This window comes from Colletotrichum fructicola (assembly GCF_000319635.2).
Source record: "Colletotrichum fructicola Nara gc5 chromosome Unknown KSG_Nara_v1_contig04, whole genome shotgun sequence".
NCBI lineage: Eukaryota > Fungi > Ascomycota > Sordariomycetes > Glomerellales > Glomerellaceae > Colletotrichum > Colletotrichum fructicola.
This window is the reverse complement of record NW_027094054.1, coordinates 2,768,599-2,786,404: the sequence shown is the minus strand read 5'-3', so window position 1 is coordinate 2,786,404 and position 17,806 is coordinate 2,768,599. Positions and strand designations below refer to the sequence as shown.

Below are 17,806 nucleotides of genomic sequence, written 5' to 3'. Positions count from 1 at the left end.
CCGGACGGACATCTCATGAGCTAATTCTCTACGCGGCACGGCACATCTCTGCGTCTCTGTCTTTTCACTGACCGCATGGCGGCCCAATTCCCCTCCCTCCACGGCAGCCCTTCCAACCCCCAACGAGTTCGATGAGACGCAAGACGTCCCGCAAGCCCGAAAGACTTTTGAACCTTAACGCGTCGTCGTTGGCTGTTGGTCGGTCCCCCTTCCCCGTTGGCCGCGCACCACCCCGAACCCGCTGCGTTGGTAACTTCCTTCCTGCGTGCCCGTTGGGGGTGTGTGAGGGGGGGATGGTTCAAACTTTGTGCGGCTTTAGGTTGGCAGCTGTGACTCCGATCACGACAGATCATTTGTGGTTGTTGTCACAGAAAGGGGGGAGATAGAGACGGGCGGATGACGACTTTGTGTCGTTGTGTCTTGCCTCTGGGGATGGTCCCGGTTTGGGCCATGTGCGAAGAAGACGTCGACGGGGTTCTCCCAGACGGAAGAATTAATCTTCGAGTTGTTCACGCGCGAGACTAGTGAAGTGAAGGGGGAACGGCACATGCGGTTTCGATGTTGGCCCGTGATGGAAAGTCCCGAAGCCCTTTGCGCGCTCGCGGCCGCTGGTAGAAACGTACGTCCGGAAATGTACAAGTTCGCGCGCGATCAGCCTGCCGAAAGCGGAAATTCATGACCGAGAAGGCTCGCTTTGGTGGAGGCTTGCCGCTTTGAAGGGCATCGTTCTGTCTAATCCGCGCCCCCAAGAAAACGGCCGTGCATTGATCTTTCAGAGATTAAGTAAATTAGTTTGGGGGAGAGGAGGGGGACGGGGAAGAGGAGGAATCTAGACCATCCGAGGCTGAGGAGGGTTGAGTGAGGCTCGGTGCCGTTATTAGGCGCGCGACAAAGAAAAGTGACGGCTTCGGTGTGGGCTGTGCCTGGTTGGTGTTCGTGTGTGTGTGCGTGTTTGCTGTCCTCGACCCGGACGTCGATCCGTAGGCGCCGGGATTCCGTGGGGGAATCGGCCCCGCTTTTAGGTTTGTGACCGGATGGTGCCGACGGGCATGGTGTTTGGTTCGTGTGGTGATGTTTTGGCATGGTGTTTGTCGTTGAATGCCTCGTTCTTTCTTTGTGGTGAATGCTATTTTGGATTACAAAAACAAAGGGGTTTTGTCCTCGTCGACAATGCCTTGTGGCGGAGTTGAATGTGATTTTCGAATACGACCGCGACGCGAGTGAGCGAGGGGTGATGAGAGATGAGAGATCGCAGAGACTGATAGCTTGCCTAAACGTTAGACCAGATCTAGAATGACGCAGAAGTTGAATGTCGCAGCGGGCGGGGTACAGATTGAGTTCCGGTGAATTTCTTATCTGGATATCGTGAGCTAGAGATTAAGCTTGTTGTTCTCCAAAATCCGGCACACCTCTTTCTGCCCTCCCCTCCGAGTCAGAGAAACGTTACTCGACAGAGTTTGTTCGGAGTAACCCTCTTACGGAGCAATCCAGCTGGGCGTATTTGGTTCGATGCAGAAGTATGCTACTGCGTATTACTTGAGACAGGTTCCTTGGACGGATTCAACCTCTTGAACGTTTCTCGGGTGTTGCTGAAGCTGTGGTTCAAGGTTGCGTCGAAAAATCTTGACAAAAGCTTGCATTTTGTTCATCATAAGGGCGTCAGGTAACTTCCTTAAGCTTCGATCTCATGGTGTCACTCGTATGTGCTGAAGAGTTGTGCGATTTTGAGCATCGCAATACCATTCGTCATCTACGTATCCAAATGAAAGGCATCGCGAGGAAGGGGATCACTGATTCACTTCCATTCCTGCATACTGTTTTGTCGTCTCTTTGCTCCTCTTAAGTAGTACTTACGGGTGCAGCTTGGCTTTGCCTGCTTCTATCAACCGTGTTTGCACAGCGAGAAACGAACGAAGCCATCATGCCACCATTGGGAGCCGTATCCCGTGCAAGCTTTCTGCGAAGAACAGAAGCTGAGTCGGTGGTCTTTGAGTTTTCCCATACTTCATATCCCTACACAATCTTTTCTGGACGAAATGCTTGAACAGATTGAACAGGACGAAGTTCGTCGACCGTATCGATCTGCGCTTACAACCAAACATCACATACCCCCATCTATCGCATGCTTCTACGTCATCTCAGGAGGTCTTTAATACCCAGATATCTTGCTCGCCTTTGATTTCAGCATTGACCTTCACTCGGTATTCACGATGACTGCGGCTTATTGACGAAAGCGTGTGGTCGAGACGAGGGCCTCAAGGGTTGCCACCTATCGATTATATCTCATTCGGCATTCTTTGCACCAGAAACTAGACAAGATATTCGGTGGTCAATGAGGACTACCATAGGTGCACAGCGAATTGACATTTGAGGTAGTAGCCTAAGATGTCATCAAAGAGAGCGAATCGACATGAGCCCTCTGAGTGTTAAACAGGCTATCGGCCTGCTTTGTAGCCGGGGAGCGTGTTCAGCATACCAGGTGCCGTTCCTTGAAATAAGAGATAGCTTAAGCCTCACCGCAACTTCCGGTGAATAGCGGCATAAGCCACGGACACGCGTACCTTCACACGACGTCGTTTTTATTTACCGCATCCCTAACAGAAATTTCTATGAGATCGACGGTTCAACCTTATTTCTTATTACATAAATTGATAGCTAGATTAGTGCTTTTAAGCCAAGATGAAGTATCTTAGTAGATTTAGTAATAGTCGGGGTAGCGACTTTAGATAGATGCCGCTAGATACGAGTGTTCAAAAAACTTGGTCAGGATCTGCCATTGTCAGGCACAAGACAAGATACTAAATCGCCCAGCTTCTCAAGAAATAGAGACTGTAGAGTTACATAGAACATAGAACACTATGCTCGAAGGGCAAAAGAGCAGCAAGAGGAAGTTGGATGCCTGTGAAGTACGTGCAGTCGGCTATATGCTGAGCCAATGGCCAAGCGTTATGAGCGCCCACTTGCACTGCCTGCACTGAAGTTCAATACGTGAATTCGCGTATTGCAACAGCATCTTCCTCGTATGCAATGAGCTGTACTATCAAATCGCCGTCGTGACGCATGGAAAACTGCAACAGCCCGCAATTTCTCAGCAGACAAATTGGAACAGACAAATTGGAATAGTATATAATCAGATTGGCCATATCATTGAAGGACAACATGTTTATCCCCATGAACAAGACATCTTTCACATCGGTCACGAATTATCGAGCCTCTTGCGATGAGATTCGGTCAACTTTGTGCAGTAGCTGTCGCTGCTACCAAGCCCGCAAACGCATCGGACTGCAAATGCGTAAGTACTTACTCATCTTGGAATTCTTAGACAAGCAATATGGAAACTAGAAAGAACCGCTAAGTTAAACAGGCCCCCGGCGACTCTTGCTGGCCTTCGGACGCAGTGTGGACGGCCCTCAACGAGACCATTTCCGGAAGGCTTCTCAAGACCGTCCTTCCTAGGTCAGTCTGCTACAAGGACCAGCCAAACTACGACGAAGCTGCCTGCCAAGCAGTCCTCTCAAATTGGACCACAGCCGCCTTCCACTCATCTGACCCAGTGAGCGTCCACTCCCCATGGTATGCGAACAACAGCTGCAATCCAATCCATGAAAACGGCACCAATCCCTTCGGTGACCCTTTGGCAGGTTCCCGAGGATGTACCATGGGCCGTTATCCTGCGTACTCCGTCAATGTGACCAGTGCGGAAGACGTCCAAGCCGCCATCAAGTTTGCTCGCGAGCACAATCTGCGTCTGAACGTCAAGAATACTGGTCATGGGTCGTCCAAGTGAGTTTGATCTGTACGAGGCTATCCAGACATTTTTCCAATGTTGCCCCTTTCCTTCTCAGGAGCATTGCCTATGGAATCTTGTCGTAGGTCCTCTCTGCCACTGCGAATCTCGCCGTACTTTCACTCACATTTCCGGAAGGATCTGGACCCATAACTTAAAGAAGCATGAATTCCATTCAGAATTTGCTCCGAGATGCCCTGCGCTCAACTCAACCACCTCTACACCTCAGTTAGCCATGACCTTTGGCGTCGGGATCCAGGATGATGAAGCTTTTCGGGCCGCTGCAGAGCATGAAGTCGCCGTGGTCGGCGGGACCAACGCGGTAAGCAAACAACGACTCGCGCATTGGACAACCCAAACTACAGAAGCTGATCTCTACAAAGGACGTTGGCCTCGTGGGCTGGGCTGTCGCCGGCGGCCACGGCTGGCTCACCAGCGAGTACGGAATGGGCGCCGACAGCATCATCGAAGCAACCGTCGTCACGCCTACAGGGGGCATCATCACTGCCAATAGATGCCAGAACTCCGATGTCTTTTGGGCGATCCGCGGCGGCGGCGGCGGGACTTTTGGCGTCATCACAGAGCTGACCGTCAAGGCACACCCGATGCCTCAAGCAACCACCTGGATCCTTAACGTGGACGGAAGCCCCAACACCACCGTCAAGGATTGGTGGTCTCTGATCGCAGAGCTTCACACCGAGCTTCCGGCCCTTAAAGCTGGAGGTTTCCAGGGTTGCTATACAGTCGCAGGCCCTCTGTCTTATGAATCACTCCACTTCAGTTTCTTCTTCTTCATATACAATAAACCAAACGGAACAGCGGAAGCGCTGGCGGCGCCTGTGTTATCCAAGCTGAAGGATGCGGCCTCTGAGGTCTCGTTTACCTCCAACATTACGTACTTTGCAGACTGGTTCACAGTCTACGAGATGCTTCCGGTGGCAGCACTGAGCGGTGCCGCCGGTGGAGGAGGCGCAACTGTCTCGAGATTGATACCCGCTGCGCCGCTTACTGGTAATGTCCAGAAGATGGCGCAAGTCCTGGAAGCCGTTGGGCCTCGCGCCGAACCCCCCTCGGTACGTTTTGTCCCTTTTGTCCGAGACTACAGTCTCTCCAGACATGCACTTCTTGCTAAAGTTTGAAAGAGTGGCATCTCGAACCCCACGATTGCAGGGGGGTTGATCGCCAGTAGTATTCCCGTCGATAACGCCCTCGATCCCGCCTGGAGGGAGGCAGTAGTGCACTTTCTCGTCACGAGGGGGTGGGACGATTCTGTTGCTTACCCTCAGGTGGCGTATGCCGTAGACGATGCAACAGAGCGAGTTGGCGGTGCTCTACGGAGCCTCGCCCCTGAGTCGGGTGCTTACATCAACGAGGTGAGCATTCGCAAGAGCCACCCCGTCGTAAAGACATGGAGACATTTGCTGACTGCAACAGGCCGACGACCGCGAGCCCGGCTGGCAAAGGACCTTTTGGGGTCCCAACTACGACAGGCTCCGAGAGATCAAGAAGAAGTATGATCCTGACTCCATTCAGTGGTGTCACCGCTTTGTTGGCAGTGAAGACTGGGTTGAGCTTATGGATGGTCGTCTGTGCTGCTCATCGAGCCAGTAGGACTGGGCATTGTCTTCTTCCATCAATTCGGCTTCTCATTCACCATTCGGGTTTTTGCCCCCTGTGAGGAGGGACATCTCACGCCCATTTCAAAAGCATTATGAGACGCTTCCTGGATCATGCTCGAAACTTCAAGTACCATTCTGTCAAATATATCGATATCACTAGGTAGTCACCATGTTATCGTTCATGAGAGCCATGCCACCGAAACATGCCTGGCTCTCGTCGTATCATAAAAGGTTCATCTACGTTATTTCCGGAGTCCCTTCTGATTGCTGCACTTTAATGATTCTGGACATCTTCGACCGGCGGCAAGAAATATCCGGTCGGAGGACTAGACCGATTCATGGGCGACAATCCAGAACAATGAAGACAGTCACTAGCGAAAACGTGACTTATCTCTTTTGCGTGATGTTCTCATCTGTTTTCCTGATGGAGTGGACGTTGCTTCTACGTATAAAATGGAAGAGTGGCGCCCCGAAAGCGTTCCTTCTGGAACACACCACAATCATGTGTGCTTCCAGATCGTTTGCAGGCGTTCAATTTCAGAGAATCTACGGGGATCGAATTACCGTCTCCTGCTTGGTTGTTCCGCGGACAAACACGCGCAAAACTAACCAATCTAACGTATACTAGAATGCCTCGTCGAATAAACTGAAGACGGCGATAATGCCGGATGGCATTGGGCAGGGCTCATGGCGGTCACATTTTCCTACGATTTAAGCCGCCGGGATTTATACATTGGGGTGCTGTTGATACTTCAATGCATCATATAGCCAAGCAGACAATTTCTTGGTCGTGGAGAAAGCAATGGGGAGAAGCTACGGAGTTGTGTTTTATGTCTCAGGCAGTCGCCTGATATCCCCATCCCTACGACATCGATCTTAGGACATGGTCGAATGCCCGTACATCCGGCAGTCTCAGTATAAAATGGCGGCTTCTTCTCCGGAACAACCTCGGATCCAGGAGGGAACAACATTAAGGCCGCTTTCCTGATTTTGTCTTATAGAACGGCAAGCAACTTCGCGTTATGAGTTACTGAAGGCCGTGAGCTGCGGAGGGACCAGCAAATCCAATATCCTAGATATGTATCACATCCAAATACGTCAGAGATAGCGAAACCAAGGGCGAACGCCAGGTTGATATTGCAAGACGTATTTTGATCTTTATTAGACAGCACTCGGGGGACGGGGATTTTATATTATTAGAGGACACCAAGCTGACCACACCAAATTGGTAGCACGACCATTCGGCTTGGTTTGTTGTTCAAAACTCCTACCCTGAGAGCGCTTTATATCCAAGCATCAGTCTTCGGTTCTTGAAGTCCTAAGGGCTTTCCCTTGACAGCTACAATTTCAAGGGCCGCTCTGAATCTAATCATTGCACAAGAGCCATCACAGGAAACCAAACACACAACCGCAGACTTCCATGGCAGGAGAAGAGGGTAATGAATCCCACAAAACGTACAGAGAATCTACACATATAAAGATTGACGATATATCAGCTAAGCTATCGAGAACTCACACAGCAATGAGCGGTGTTGACGGAAGAAGCAACACATAGTAACACATTAACAATACACTTACGGCCGACATCAACTTTTGACACCCAGCTACTGTCCCATTGTTTACTTGTGAACGCGTCTGTGACTTATTCATCGTATTAGGTAGAAGATGAAAGGTTAATGATGCGGGACAAAGGAAACAATGTGATGTTCCATACAGTCCAGCATCACGTAAACACCTCGCCTTGAGAGAGAGACAGAAGTGTGACCACGCGGAAGCGCACTGAGTTCCCATAGATGTGGAGAGCATCCAACACACCCGGTTGGATGATCATTGTCGAACATCAGGATCATGCTCAATGATTGTGCCATTTATACCCACTGCTGCTCAAGCACTCTTCCTGAAATCAATGCAAGTGTGGCTCTGTGAGCTGTATCATCAACCATAGTTTCTACCCCACAACCATCATTCCGAGCAACATACATATCATCTCTGGCAAATTTCATCAACACTCTGGGCATGCCACCTTCTGAGCATGTAGCACATGGAAGAAGATGAACACTCAGACTTATCAGAACTTTCGCCTGGATATTGAGCATCTGGATTAGTACCTCGGCAACCTAGACTTTGCCAAGCACAGCCGTGTTGAGAAACAATTCATCGCAAAAAAAAATGATGCCGAAGCTGAGGCGAGCTGAAAGGTTTCTTTCCAACTGCCAAGACGCTGCCTGAAGCATGCTTACCTCTGATCAACGTTGCCACGACAGCCAAGCTCGTTGTCGCAAAGTCTGGTATTTTCAGCAACCGCCCACCTTACGTGGCAGCACATGCGCAACAAGACCTGCTCCGAGACATCTGACTTGGACCGACACATCTCGATGAAACAAAAAAACTGCCAAGCTCAGCTCGCCAGCCTATCGCCCGGATCGACAGAACCAAGGAATGAATAGCAGTGACATACTTCGCCCAGATCTCGCGAGTCCATTTACGCTTAAATCAGGAATGTTTCACAGGAATGCCCCAAAGACCGAGAGTCTCGGTTGCCACGGCGGCTAGAAGCCAGACGAGTCTGCTAATTCGGCGTCATCTCAGCGGAGAGCAAAGATCACAAGAGAATGTGGTTTCCGAGGTATTGGCGTGCCGACAGCCGTTAGGTTAATAAGGTTAGCCGGAGGCATCACGGGGCGATTGACGGCCGGGAAGCCACGCAGTCTGATGTGACACCCGGATAAGTTCCAGAACAAAGCTTCCGACTGAACTTACTTCAGATGTTACTCGACGCCCGTGACAGCTCGCTGACTGGCTCCCTTTCCCGAAAAGGGCAACCAAGAAGCTGCGTGAGAGTGTCACAATCTATTTCCGTCACCGAAGCATGGCGATTCTTAACGCCCTCGGACAATAAGATGCCTTGCCGGGGCGTTGGGACCATCGGCGCGCCTACTCGTCCAAGGCGGGCATCGTGAGCCCGAGCAGAGCCTGGGTACGCTTGACGGAAACAGGATTTATCTGGCCGGGTTGTTGTAAAATGACGCGAACCGACGGCTACGAGAGGCCTGTCTTGTGTTCGTCCGAACCGTGCGACCAGTAAACGACGATTCAAATTGCGATCAAGTCAACCGAGACCCTGAGAATGTTTCGTTTTGACTGTCGATAGTTTGCGAACGTCAGCCAGAGAAAGGCTCTTTTCGGTACGCGGAAAAGACTGGCTTGACGTATATTGATAGCGATATAGATGGGGGCTCTGTTTCTCGGAAACGTTGCCGATGGACTCGATACCTTGTTTGGGCCATTGCGTGCTCATTGAAGTCCCGGTCTCCGACTGACCTGACAGCCGACCCAGATCGTTGCGACATGGCCCCAACAGCCCTTGACCAGAATGTATCACAGGGCCACCAAGTGTGGCTGAAGGAATGCCAAACAGGCAATCCAGTTGCTGACTGAGAATGAGCTGAGGCAGGTCAGTCAGGATTCCAAGGCCGTGCGGTTGCAGGAGCCCCTGTTCAGATGAGGGAATTGGGATTGTGGTCAACCGGCCGACTCCACATCCCGTCTGTCGTGTACTTTCGTCAGAAGTTTGATATGCCCAGAGACCGAAGGAGCAGGCTGCGCTGAAAGACCAAAACCGTGCTCTTCCTGGAGCGATCCTCGGGAGCTACGGAAGATGAAATCATCCGTGCGCCATGTGTTTTGCCCAAGATGATGAAGTTGCACCATGAAGCATGAGAAAGGGGTAGAACACCACCTTGACTTGTTAGTGCGGAAAATAGCCCGAGCCATCGACACGATTGTTTTCGCGCCATCTGATCACTGTGGCAGATGTAGATCTCTGCGTGGAGACGGTGATTGCCTTTGTCTTGGAGACGACAGCAACAGAGACTCAAGCAATGAGAAGGGCGCACTCGGGACGTGTCAGGTCCCCGCGATCCCTGCCGGGGAAATCCTACGGACTCGGGAGGAGGAACGCGCACAGAAAGAAGGCTGGCTACGCTTGCCGCTGTCATCCCTGGCGCTATGAACTTGAGGAGCCATTCGATGCTGCTTGTTGGATAATGACTCCGGTGTCACCCACATAAGATAGCATTCAAAGGTAGAAGTATCTAGGTAAAGCAACGACACACTTCGGCCAAGTGTCGCACGAGCGAGAACTTGTGTTTGGTGTGGTTGGCTAACTAGTAACGTTGAGGTCGCAAGTTGCAGAACAGAGGGGATCTAGAACAGTTTTCTAGCGTTTCGCTCAACTTACTTTCGAGACTTGGAGATAGAGGCGTATTTGTTTGATGTTTCTGTGGGTGTCGTGGGTTTGCCGCTCGCGCCGTATCTGACCGGGGGATTTTGCGCCGTTGCCAGCGATGTCTTGCTGAACGATCCTAGTCTTTTGAGCCCCCAGTTTGAGGGCGATCGGCACAACTAGTGGCTCCATCCCATAATGAAAGCGAGGATATCGGCAGGGAAGTTGACAACGCTTCGATTTTCAGTTGAGGGAAACAACTGGAAAGGCGTTCTGAGTGAAAGCGGCGTCGTGGATAACAGAGAGGTGGTTGTCTTAGCTGTCTTGCATGCCGGAAAGCTAGAAATCTCACGATGACCTGCAGACCCCTTGCAAGTGCATTTATGGGGCTGCACCATCCTGAGCAAGGTGGTCGGTCCACTATCAACTTCAGGTTGCTGAAAGCTGCAGAATTGGGACTCGAGTCCCAGCAACGGCAAGGGTGGATTCTGAGGAGAAGAGCTCGAGCCTCGTCCCGTCATTCGTACAGCAGCCGGACGGTTTATTAGCTGGCACCGGGCTCACGCTGGACACGAGCAGTTTGGCAGGCAGCTGTCAGCCGATTGGTAGGCTGCTTACGGCCTGCCCCCACGACGTGAGCAAGCGCACCGACTCAACGGCGACGGCGTACTAAGTAAAGGGGAAGCGGGCTGCTATGTGGGAGACGAGAGGGACCCGTCCGTGGATGGAGCGATAATATCACATCTGAAGTCTCTGCGTGGATTTGAGGCCGGGGCGGATGCGAGTCGAGGTCGAGGATCGCCGCCGTATTGTACTGTTCCCAGCCCAGCCCCTATTTGCGCAAATTTGCGCCAATGGAAGCGGCAAAGCGTCTCGTCGACGAGGTCTGGACGACGTATGTGTGTGCCGTTGCTTTCTGCGTCTCGATGTGGTAGTCGTTGGCTGTTGACTTGTGAGTTGAAGTGAGTCGTCATGTTTGTGGTGTTCCTGCGAGAAGCCTCCCGCGGCAGCGATGTTCCATGTTTGAGACAGGCACGCGTGCGAGGCCTGTGACCTCGTTGGTGTCCCCTAGGAGCTGGATCCGGGGCGAGACTAAGGCGACTAACGGCGGTGGTTTGGGCGAAGGCGGCGTTTGGCTCTGGACTTGTAGGCAAGGCCATCCCCTATTCCTGCTGGACCAACCAGCCTCCTTGAGTCGTCTAGCTGCAAATGGTTCGTAGGACCCCTGAAGGCGTATTGCCCGAGAGCCGTGCATCCCTGGCCTCGCAGCTCATTTGTCCAGATTAAGGTGCTGGACTTCCCTGCAGATTCCCCACCAAACCGCCTGGCCAGTGGCCTTTTTGCTTTCTGGACGGTGGAGACTCCGGTGCTGTCTGGAGGAAGTAGACGAAGATGAAGCCCAACGCAAGCTTTCTTGCTGCTGCTGCTGCTGCTAACTGCTGCAAGAGCTGACTGGATAGCTCCGGGGCGGCGCGATATCTGGCGGGAGCCAATGTTGTTGTTGCTCATGAGAACAATCTCGATGGTGGCCTGAAGGATTTGGGTATCAGTGAATGGTGGAAAGAGCCATGTGATATGGCTCGGGATGCGTAAAAGCAGAGAAGCGAGATGGTCTTTGATAGGGCAGAGCGAAGGCGGTGTGCTGCTGGTAGGGGATACTGAGGTTGGGCCTCTGGGATCCGGGGCTCCAGTCAATGACGAGCGCTGTTCAAGATTGGACGTTTGCGGTCGGTCACGGTGGCAGGCGCGCCTACGGCCCGCAGCACCTACGCAGTAGGTATCCACGACACATTTGTTGGCGTTCAACGGGTGGTCCGCTGTGGTTCGTTTGTGGGTGTCAATGATGCTTGGGCAGCTCTAGCTGGCTGGAAGGGTCTGGCTAGAGCCACTGCTGGACCACATGGGCGGCGGCGAGGAGCCAGGGCTTGACCAGGAAGCAGTGATGTGAATGTGAAATGTGAAATGTGCCGTGCGGCTTGCATGTACAGCAGCGGTGCAGGAGAGGAGAAGAGGACTGGGATGGTGATGGTGTCCTTGCGGATACATGCACGCAGTGGAAGAGTCCTCGTGTGGAAGGTAGAAGCAGAGCCGTGAACTGTTTGAGATGAGGGGAGTGTCGTCAGACGATGGTGGTGATGGGAAGCATCCATCGGGTGTAAGTGGTGATGAGAAAGACATGTCTGGAAAAAGGGCCCAAGCTGCCTTACTTACTACCTAGTACCCAAGTAAGGCTTGTCATGACATGCGGGAGACATGGAAGCTCCAGCAGAGCTCCAGTATCCGGCAGCAACGAGAGAAAGAGCTCCGTTTCTTCCCAACAGGCATGGAAAGAAAGGCAATTGCAGTGGCCGACGAGTGCAAATCCTGACTGACTCCTGAGTCCTGAGGTCCCGAAGAAAGACCTGAGGTCCTGAGGTCCTGAGGTCCTGAGGACCTGAGGACACACCACACACTCGCTCGCGAATCCCATCCTCCATCCATCCATCGATGGATACTTTCGTCTTTTGCTTTTGCATTTAATTTTTAGCTCTGTCCCATCCTGCCCCTTCCCATCCAGTGCCGGCTTGTCTTGCCCCAAGTCGACTGCGACTCTCTTTTCTTTAAGCTGGATCCGATCGACTGGTTGGACCAGACTTTACCTTTTGAGGCACTTCAGATCAGACACACACCTCACCCGACGAGGAAGTCTTCTGTTGCTCGCGCCCCCCTCGCTCTCTCCCGCATTTGTTGACGACACACTCCTTCTCATTTCTAATACTAATCAAACGCTCCCGCACGCTCTCTACCTCTTCCATTTCCTCCCACTCTTTCTCCTCCTCCATCAGTTCCATCTCTCTCTCGCATCCACCGTACACTTTACACCTAGAGCGCCGGCGTCCTCGTCCCCTCCTTGGAATTCTTCGATTCGACCTCCCACGACTTCTTATACGTCCGCATCCCGCCGACCTGCAGCCACGATTACTACCAAAGACCTTGTGTCACTAATACCCAACACACACGCACACACCAACACCAACACCGCACTCTGCCGCACGCCTCACCCGAACATACAGGACGGCCAGCGAATCCCCTTCCTAGGACCAGACGAACGGTCACACACGCACATACAGACTTGCCGGCGACTCTCTTCATGGACAACCCAGACGGACGAACCGTGTCTCACACAATTGCTAATTCCTAATTCACGAAAGCATCGACTCACAACAGTCGCGGACTCTGCAGCACTCAGGAGAGAAAACGGGAGGCCTGCAACAAGAAAGGATCCGAGCGAGACCGTTGCGAGATTCGGGAGACTCAGTTGTCTACTTTCCCTCGGAAACAAAAGAAACGATAGCCCGAATCAAAAATCGACAGCACCTCATCCCAGGATTCAGAAAAAAAAAAAAAAAGGTACAACCCTGGCTGGAAAAATAATAACGATAACGGTGTTATCAGCGACGGGACGGAACAGGCGCAAACGCACGCACCACTCAGCGACCGTTGAGCCAGAAATTGACCTAGCTTTCGCCGGGTGGATTCCCGTCCACTTCTACAGGCCTCGACAGTGGTGAACTGGGGTTGGTCAGAGACAGACAGCGAAAAGGGTCACCCCTAGCACAGCACCCGGCAACCCAGCACCTTGAGGTGCCCTGCAGGCTTGGAGAGAGAGGACCTTGCCAGCACACCCAGCAAAGCAAAGCACAGCACACAGCACACAGAGCGCGCGCAAACCCAGGAAAAAAGAGACGACCAGGAAGGGAAGAGAAAAAAAAAAAAACACAAGCCCTGGTAAGACGCGCAGCAGCAGCACCCAGAAGCGAACGAAAGCGGACTCCCAGCGACGCGAACATGGCTACGGCTGGTTTCGAAGCTGCGGGCCAGGCCCCGACATTGAATCCCACATTGTCTTCTTCTGCTTCAGCATCCGCATGCGCGTCCGCGTCCGCGTCCCCTTCTTCCTCGCTGTCTTCGCAGAGCATTGTCTTCCATTCTCTTTCAGACACGACAAACTCCCCGGCCGAGTCGCCCAACCTCAACATCAACCTGCCCTACCACGCGCATCGCCAGAGCCACAATTCCTCCAAGCTGCCGGCCTTTCGATTCGCCGATTTCAAGAACCAATCCCCACGCCTGGTGCTCCCCTCACTACTGCAGCACATCCCGCCCTCGCCTGTGTCGCCTAAATCGGCTACCGACGAAAACCACTCCGCCACTGCCACGGTCACTGACACTGCTACCGTAACTGACATTGGCATCGGCCTCACTGCTGCCACTGCCATTGACACTGCCAGCGCCAACCCAACCACAACCGCAACCGCGACCACCACCACCACCACCACCACCACCCCGACAACCGTAACAACAACGTCAGAGCAGCCACACCTCCACCACAACTCGCCCGACACCACAACCAGCCCTCGCCAAAACACCCGTCCGACCTCATTGCGACTTGTCCACGATCGCCGCCCTTCTTACCGCCAACTTTCACCTAGAATTTCGAGCCCCATCGACGAGTTGCCCGAACCGCCGCCAAAATTGAGTCCGCGACTGCGAGCATCAACATTTCAGACCGCCTCGCATTCCACTCCCGCATCCCCAGCCATCTCCCCTCGGCGCCCTGCATCGTTTCCCGACGGTCCCGTCATCGTCCAGGCTTCAAACGTCGGCGTCGCAGAGTCAAAGACTTCTGGCCCTACTAGGTTGCACATCCGCAGGACGGTTACTTCTCGATCTCGCGAGTCAAATGTTACCGATACAGCGATATCGCCATTAGACACCCATCACCCGCATCCCTCCGACGCAAGCGACGAGGTGCTTTCTCCTGCCGACGGACAAACAAAAGACAGGTCCCACGGCCAGCGCGAATTGCTGCTCCCCAAAACATTGCAGCAAACGAGCCCGACAGATGAGCGACGCCAATCCGTAACGTCGCGACCACCCGTCTCCTTCAAAGCCCCCTCCAACAGTACTTCCACCACTTCCGTTCGCGTCGCTCCCATCCGCTCCTTTCGATCATCAGGGTCTCGTCGGAGTCTGGGACTCGACAGCAGCACTTCCACCATGCGCTCCTTCGACTTTGGCGACGAATTCGCCGACTCGAACCAACGCGACCGAACTTTGCGCGCCCTCGAGGGCAGAATCGACGATGACTTCCGCAGAATGACACCACCGCACTCAGCTAGCCAAGCCGATGCCGACGACACGACCGGTGACGTCTTTATGAAAATCGCGAGACAGGAGCCAACACGTCGCGGCTCGGGTGATGTTGCGCCAGCCGAAGAGTCAAGTGCCATAGTAAGTTTTAGTCCTCTGCATGTCTGCGTTGTTGTTTCGGGATCCCCTTTAGCGCCAGTCGGACGCCCGTGCCCTCTGATGGACATGTCTGTTCGCCGTGTTGTCAACCCGTCTCTCCATATTTTTGGTTGATCATCCCGCTCTCGCTACCTTTGCCCGCTTTGCCAAAGCCTACCCCATCTGAATCGCCTAGTCACCGTCGTTAGCGCGACTTCATTTCACTCAGGTTCCGGCGACGCTCGCCGTGGCGTTCTGCGTGCGAGCATAGAGTTTTACCATGGACAACCGTGACCTGACTGACAATGACAAACAGGCCCGTGTCACTAGATTCTCCCATCGCCGGCCACTCTCGGCAGCCGTCCCATTGTCTTATCACCCAACCTCCCCGCCTCAAATCAGCCGTCGTCTCTCTGACCAGCAAGAGACATCAAAGAAGCGCGCACGACAGCAATCAGAAGACGAGAGCGCCGCAGAACCCATGGCTCGCGCGCTGGCGTACCGCCCCGGATTGACTCGAGACCGCCCCTCATCAGTGCACCCGGCCGAGGACTTGGGTCGCTCCAAGACCTTCCACTCTGCCACGCGCTCAACCGTCTCCGCCGCCAACACACCTCGCTCATTCACCTTCCAGGGCGTGGACACACCGGAATCATCACCGTACTCGCCCTCACAATACGCGCGCAGGCGGCCTTCCTTGACCGACAGCAACGCAGGATATGCTGCTCGTAGTTCCGCATACAGGCAGTCCAACTTGTCCTTTGGCCAGGCACGCACGTACAACTCATCGCCATTAGTGCCGAAGATGGAGACACCGCGTACTGAAACCCACCAACAAGAGGCTGCAAACGGAGTGGAGGGAACCGAGTCGACGGCGACCGCATCTACAACCGCACCTTCGACAGTATGGGATGAGTTGGACGATCTCAAGTCGAGAATTCACCGGTTGGAATTGACGGGCAAGTTGCCAAAGACTTCAGGTGCCGCGATGTCGCGTGCTTCCGACGAGCGACCCCCCACCGCTACCAACACGACGATGTCCACGTCACCCAAGAGAACGTCCGGCAGCAACCACCCCAAGTCGGACGCTATTAGCATTACATCATCGCAGCGCGAGGCTCACCAGCCGATTTTGCTCTCTGCTGTTAACAAGTCGAAGCCATTCCTCAGTGATGAGGTAGCACGAGCGCTCGAAACGGCTGCCACTGAAGCACTGGCGCTCGCCAATATGATGGGTACGGCAGGTCAGCCTGGACCTATTTCTAGTGGAGCCAGCACGATCGGCGTGGGTACCAACTTGACGGATCGCCAACTGCGACGCAAGGCGGATAGTATCTGCCGGAGTTTGACGGAGCTCGTCCTGGCCTTGAGCGAGGAAAGCGCACGTGAGAAGACCCTCCAACTGACGGTATCGACACCCAAGGAGACGACGACTCCTTCTACACCAACTATTGATAAATCGTTCACGGGGGGAACCGGATCTTCTGCGGCGTCAGGAGCGACTGCCCAACAACGTCCAACCGTACCAGAGCAGCAGACCTTGCCGAAACCCAGTGCGGTTATCACCAGTCCTAGGGCTTTATCCAAGTACGAGGAAAGACGCAACACAATGCTCAACACCAGTGCTCTTCAGAGCCCAAGGTTTGCCCTGCCGCCTGGCACTATTCCCTCCACGCCGGGAGAGAAGACCGCGCACCGCAAATCGTCCTTGTTCATTGGCCGAGCTCGTCGGGGCGCGTCAGAGGAACCCGAAGATGGACGACGGTCTTCGCTGCTGCTGAGGACGAGACGCGCCGGCACCGAAGAGCCCGAGGACTCGCGTGCGCTTGTCCGCCAAGAACCTCGCCAGGAAAGCGGCCGCCAGACGTCGCTTCTCCGTACACGCCGAGGAACGATTGGCGAGAACCATGATGACGATGAATCGCCGCGCTTCCGTGCCCCGTCACGGGCAAACACCGAACTCCAAACACCCGGCCGATCCGTATCCCACACCTACCACCCCAACACGGCAGCAAACGAAGTGTCGTCGCCTGCCTCCTCCGCTCTCCCCCGCCGGCGTTTCGGCGCATCCGCCATCACCTCCCGCCTGGTCGCACCCTCTACGCCATCTCTCGCCACACGTCGCTATCTGGAGAGAACTCCAGAACGGGAAGTCCCTAGCTCAGCTGAGAAGCCTGAAGAGCGCGCACAGCCGACTATCCCGCAACCGCGTCATTTTTCACTCAGCCACACGTCCTTGTTGAACAGGGCAAGCAGCATCAACCGCAGAACCAACCGCGACAGCACGATTACGAATACATCGACTGCTGCTCAGGCGGGCAGCTATCGATAACGCTTGACGAATGACACCCACATGGATGGATGAATGTACCATTAGATCTTTTTGTTTTAAGCTGGCGTCAGTCTTGTTTGGCATAGGTTATACCGCATGGGCTCGGCAATCGTCACTTTGTACTTGTATGAAAACCACGACAGACGGCCGGTTGATTGTTGTTGGACCTGCCGACTTCTTGGGAAGGTCGGAGCATTTGTATATCGAGCAACCCATACGGGAAACAAAACGTTATGGATGGGAGCCTCAAGGCTCCGGCATTGGTCAAAAACAGTCTCTTGATTTGTGACTCTGGCTGGCGTTTTGACCTAGGCAGACGTTGATATCATTCCGAGTCAGGTGTTTTGGGAAGGGGTAGAGCAGCTAAAAGTTAATGTATGTCTTGTTATTCTTCCAGCAATGTCGAGTCGTGAGACTCGGATAGGCTTGTCAATTGAGTTCTGTTAACCGCGACGAGCCGCTGTCAGTTGCATTGTGAGAGGTACATGTCAGATGCGCTTTGTCTCCAGATTTCAACATCTCAACTTGGATCCGTGCGACGAAGGAAAATGAACTACTAGCTTTTTTATTCT

The 17,806-nt window shown here is 53.5% G+C and overlaps 2 protein-coding genes across 2 annotated transcripts; both read left to right on the top strand.

The window, feature by feature from the left end:
• Positions 1-3,220: 3,220 nt before the first annotated feature.
• CGGC5_v007590 (FAD-linked oxidoreductase ZEB1) lies at positions 3,221-5,398 on the top strand (the record flags this gene model as incomplete). The annotated part of the gene is made up of 7 exons (XM_032034288.1): positions 3,221-3,292; positions 3,365-3,783; positions 3,846-3,869; positions 3,926-4,109; positions 4,171-4,860; positions 4,930-5,160; positions 5,222-5,398. 7 exons carry the CDS (start codon positions 3,221-3,223, stop codon positions 5,396-5,398), a joined length of 1,797 nt encoding a protein of 598 aa, XP_031886775.1.
• Positions 5,399-13,459: 8,061 nt separating this feature from the next.
• On the top strand, positions 13,460-17,234 carry CGGC5_v007589 (uncharacterized protein; the record flags this gene model as incomplete). Its single annotated transcript, XM_032034287.2, has 2 exons — positions 13,460-14,905; positions 15,219-17,234. The coding sequence occupies 2 exons, from the start codon at positions 13,460-13,462 to the stop codon at positions 17,232-17,234; spliced, it is 3,462 nt and encodes a 1,153-aa protein (XP_031886776.2).
• Positions 17,235-17,806: the final 572 nt, after the last annotated feature.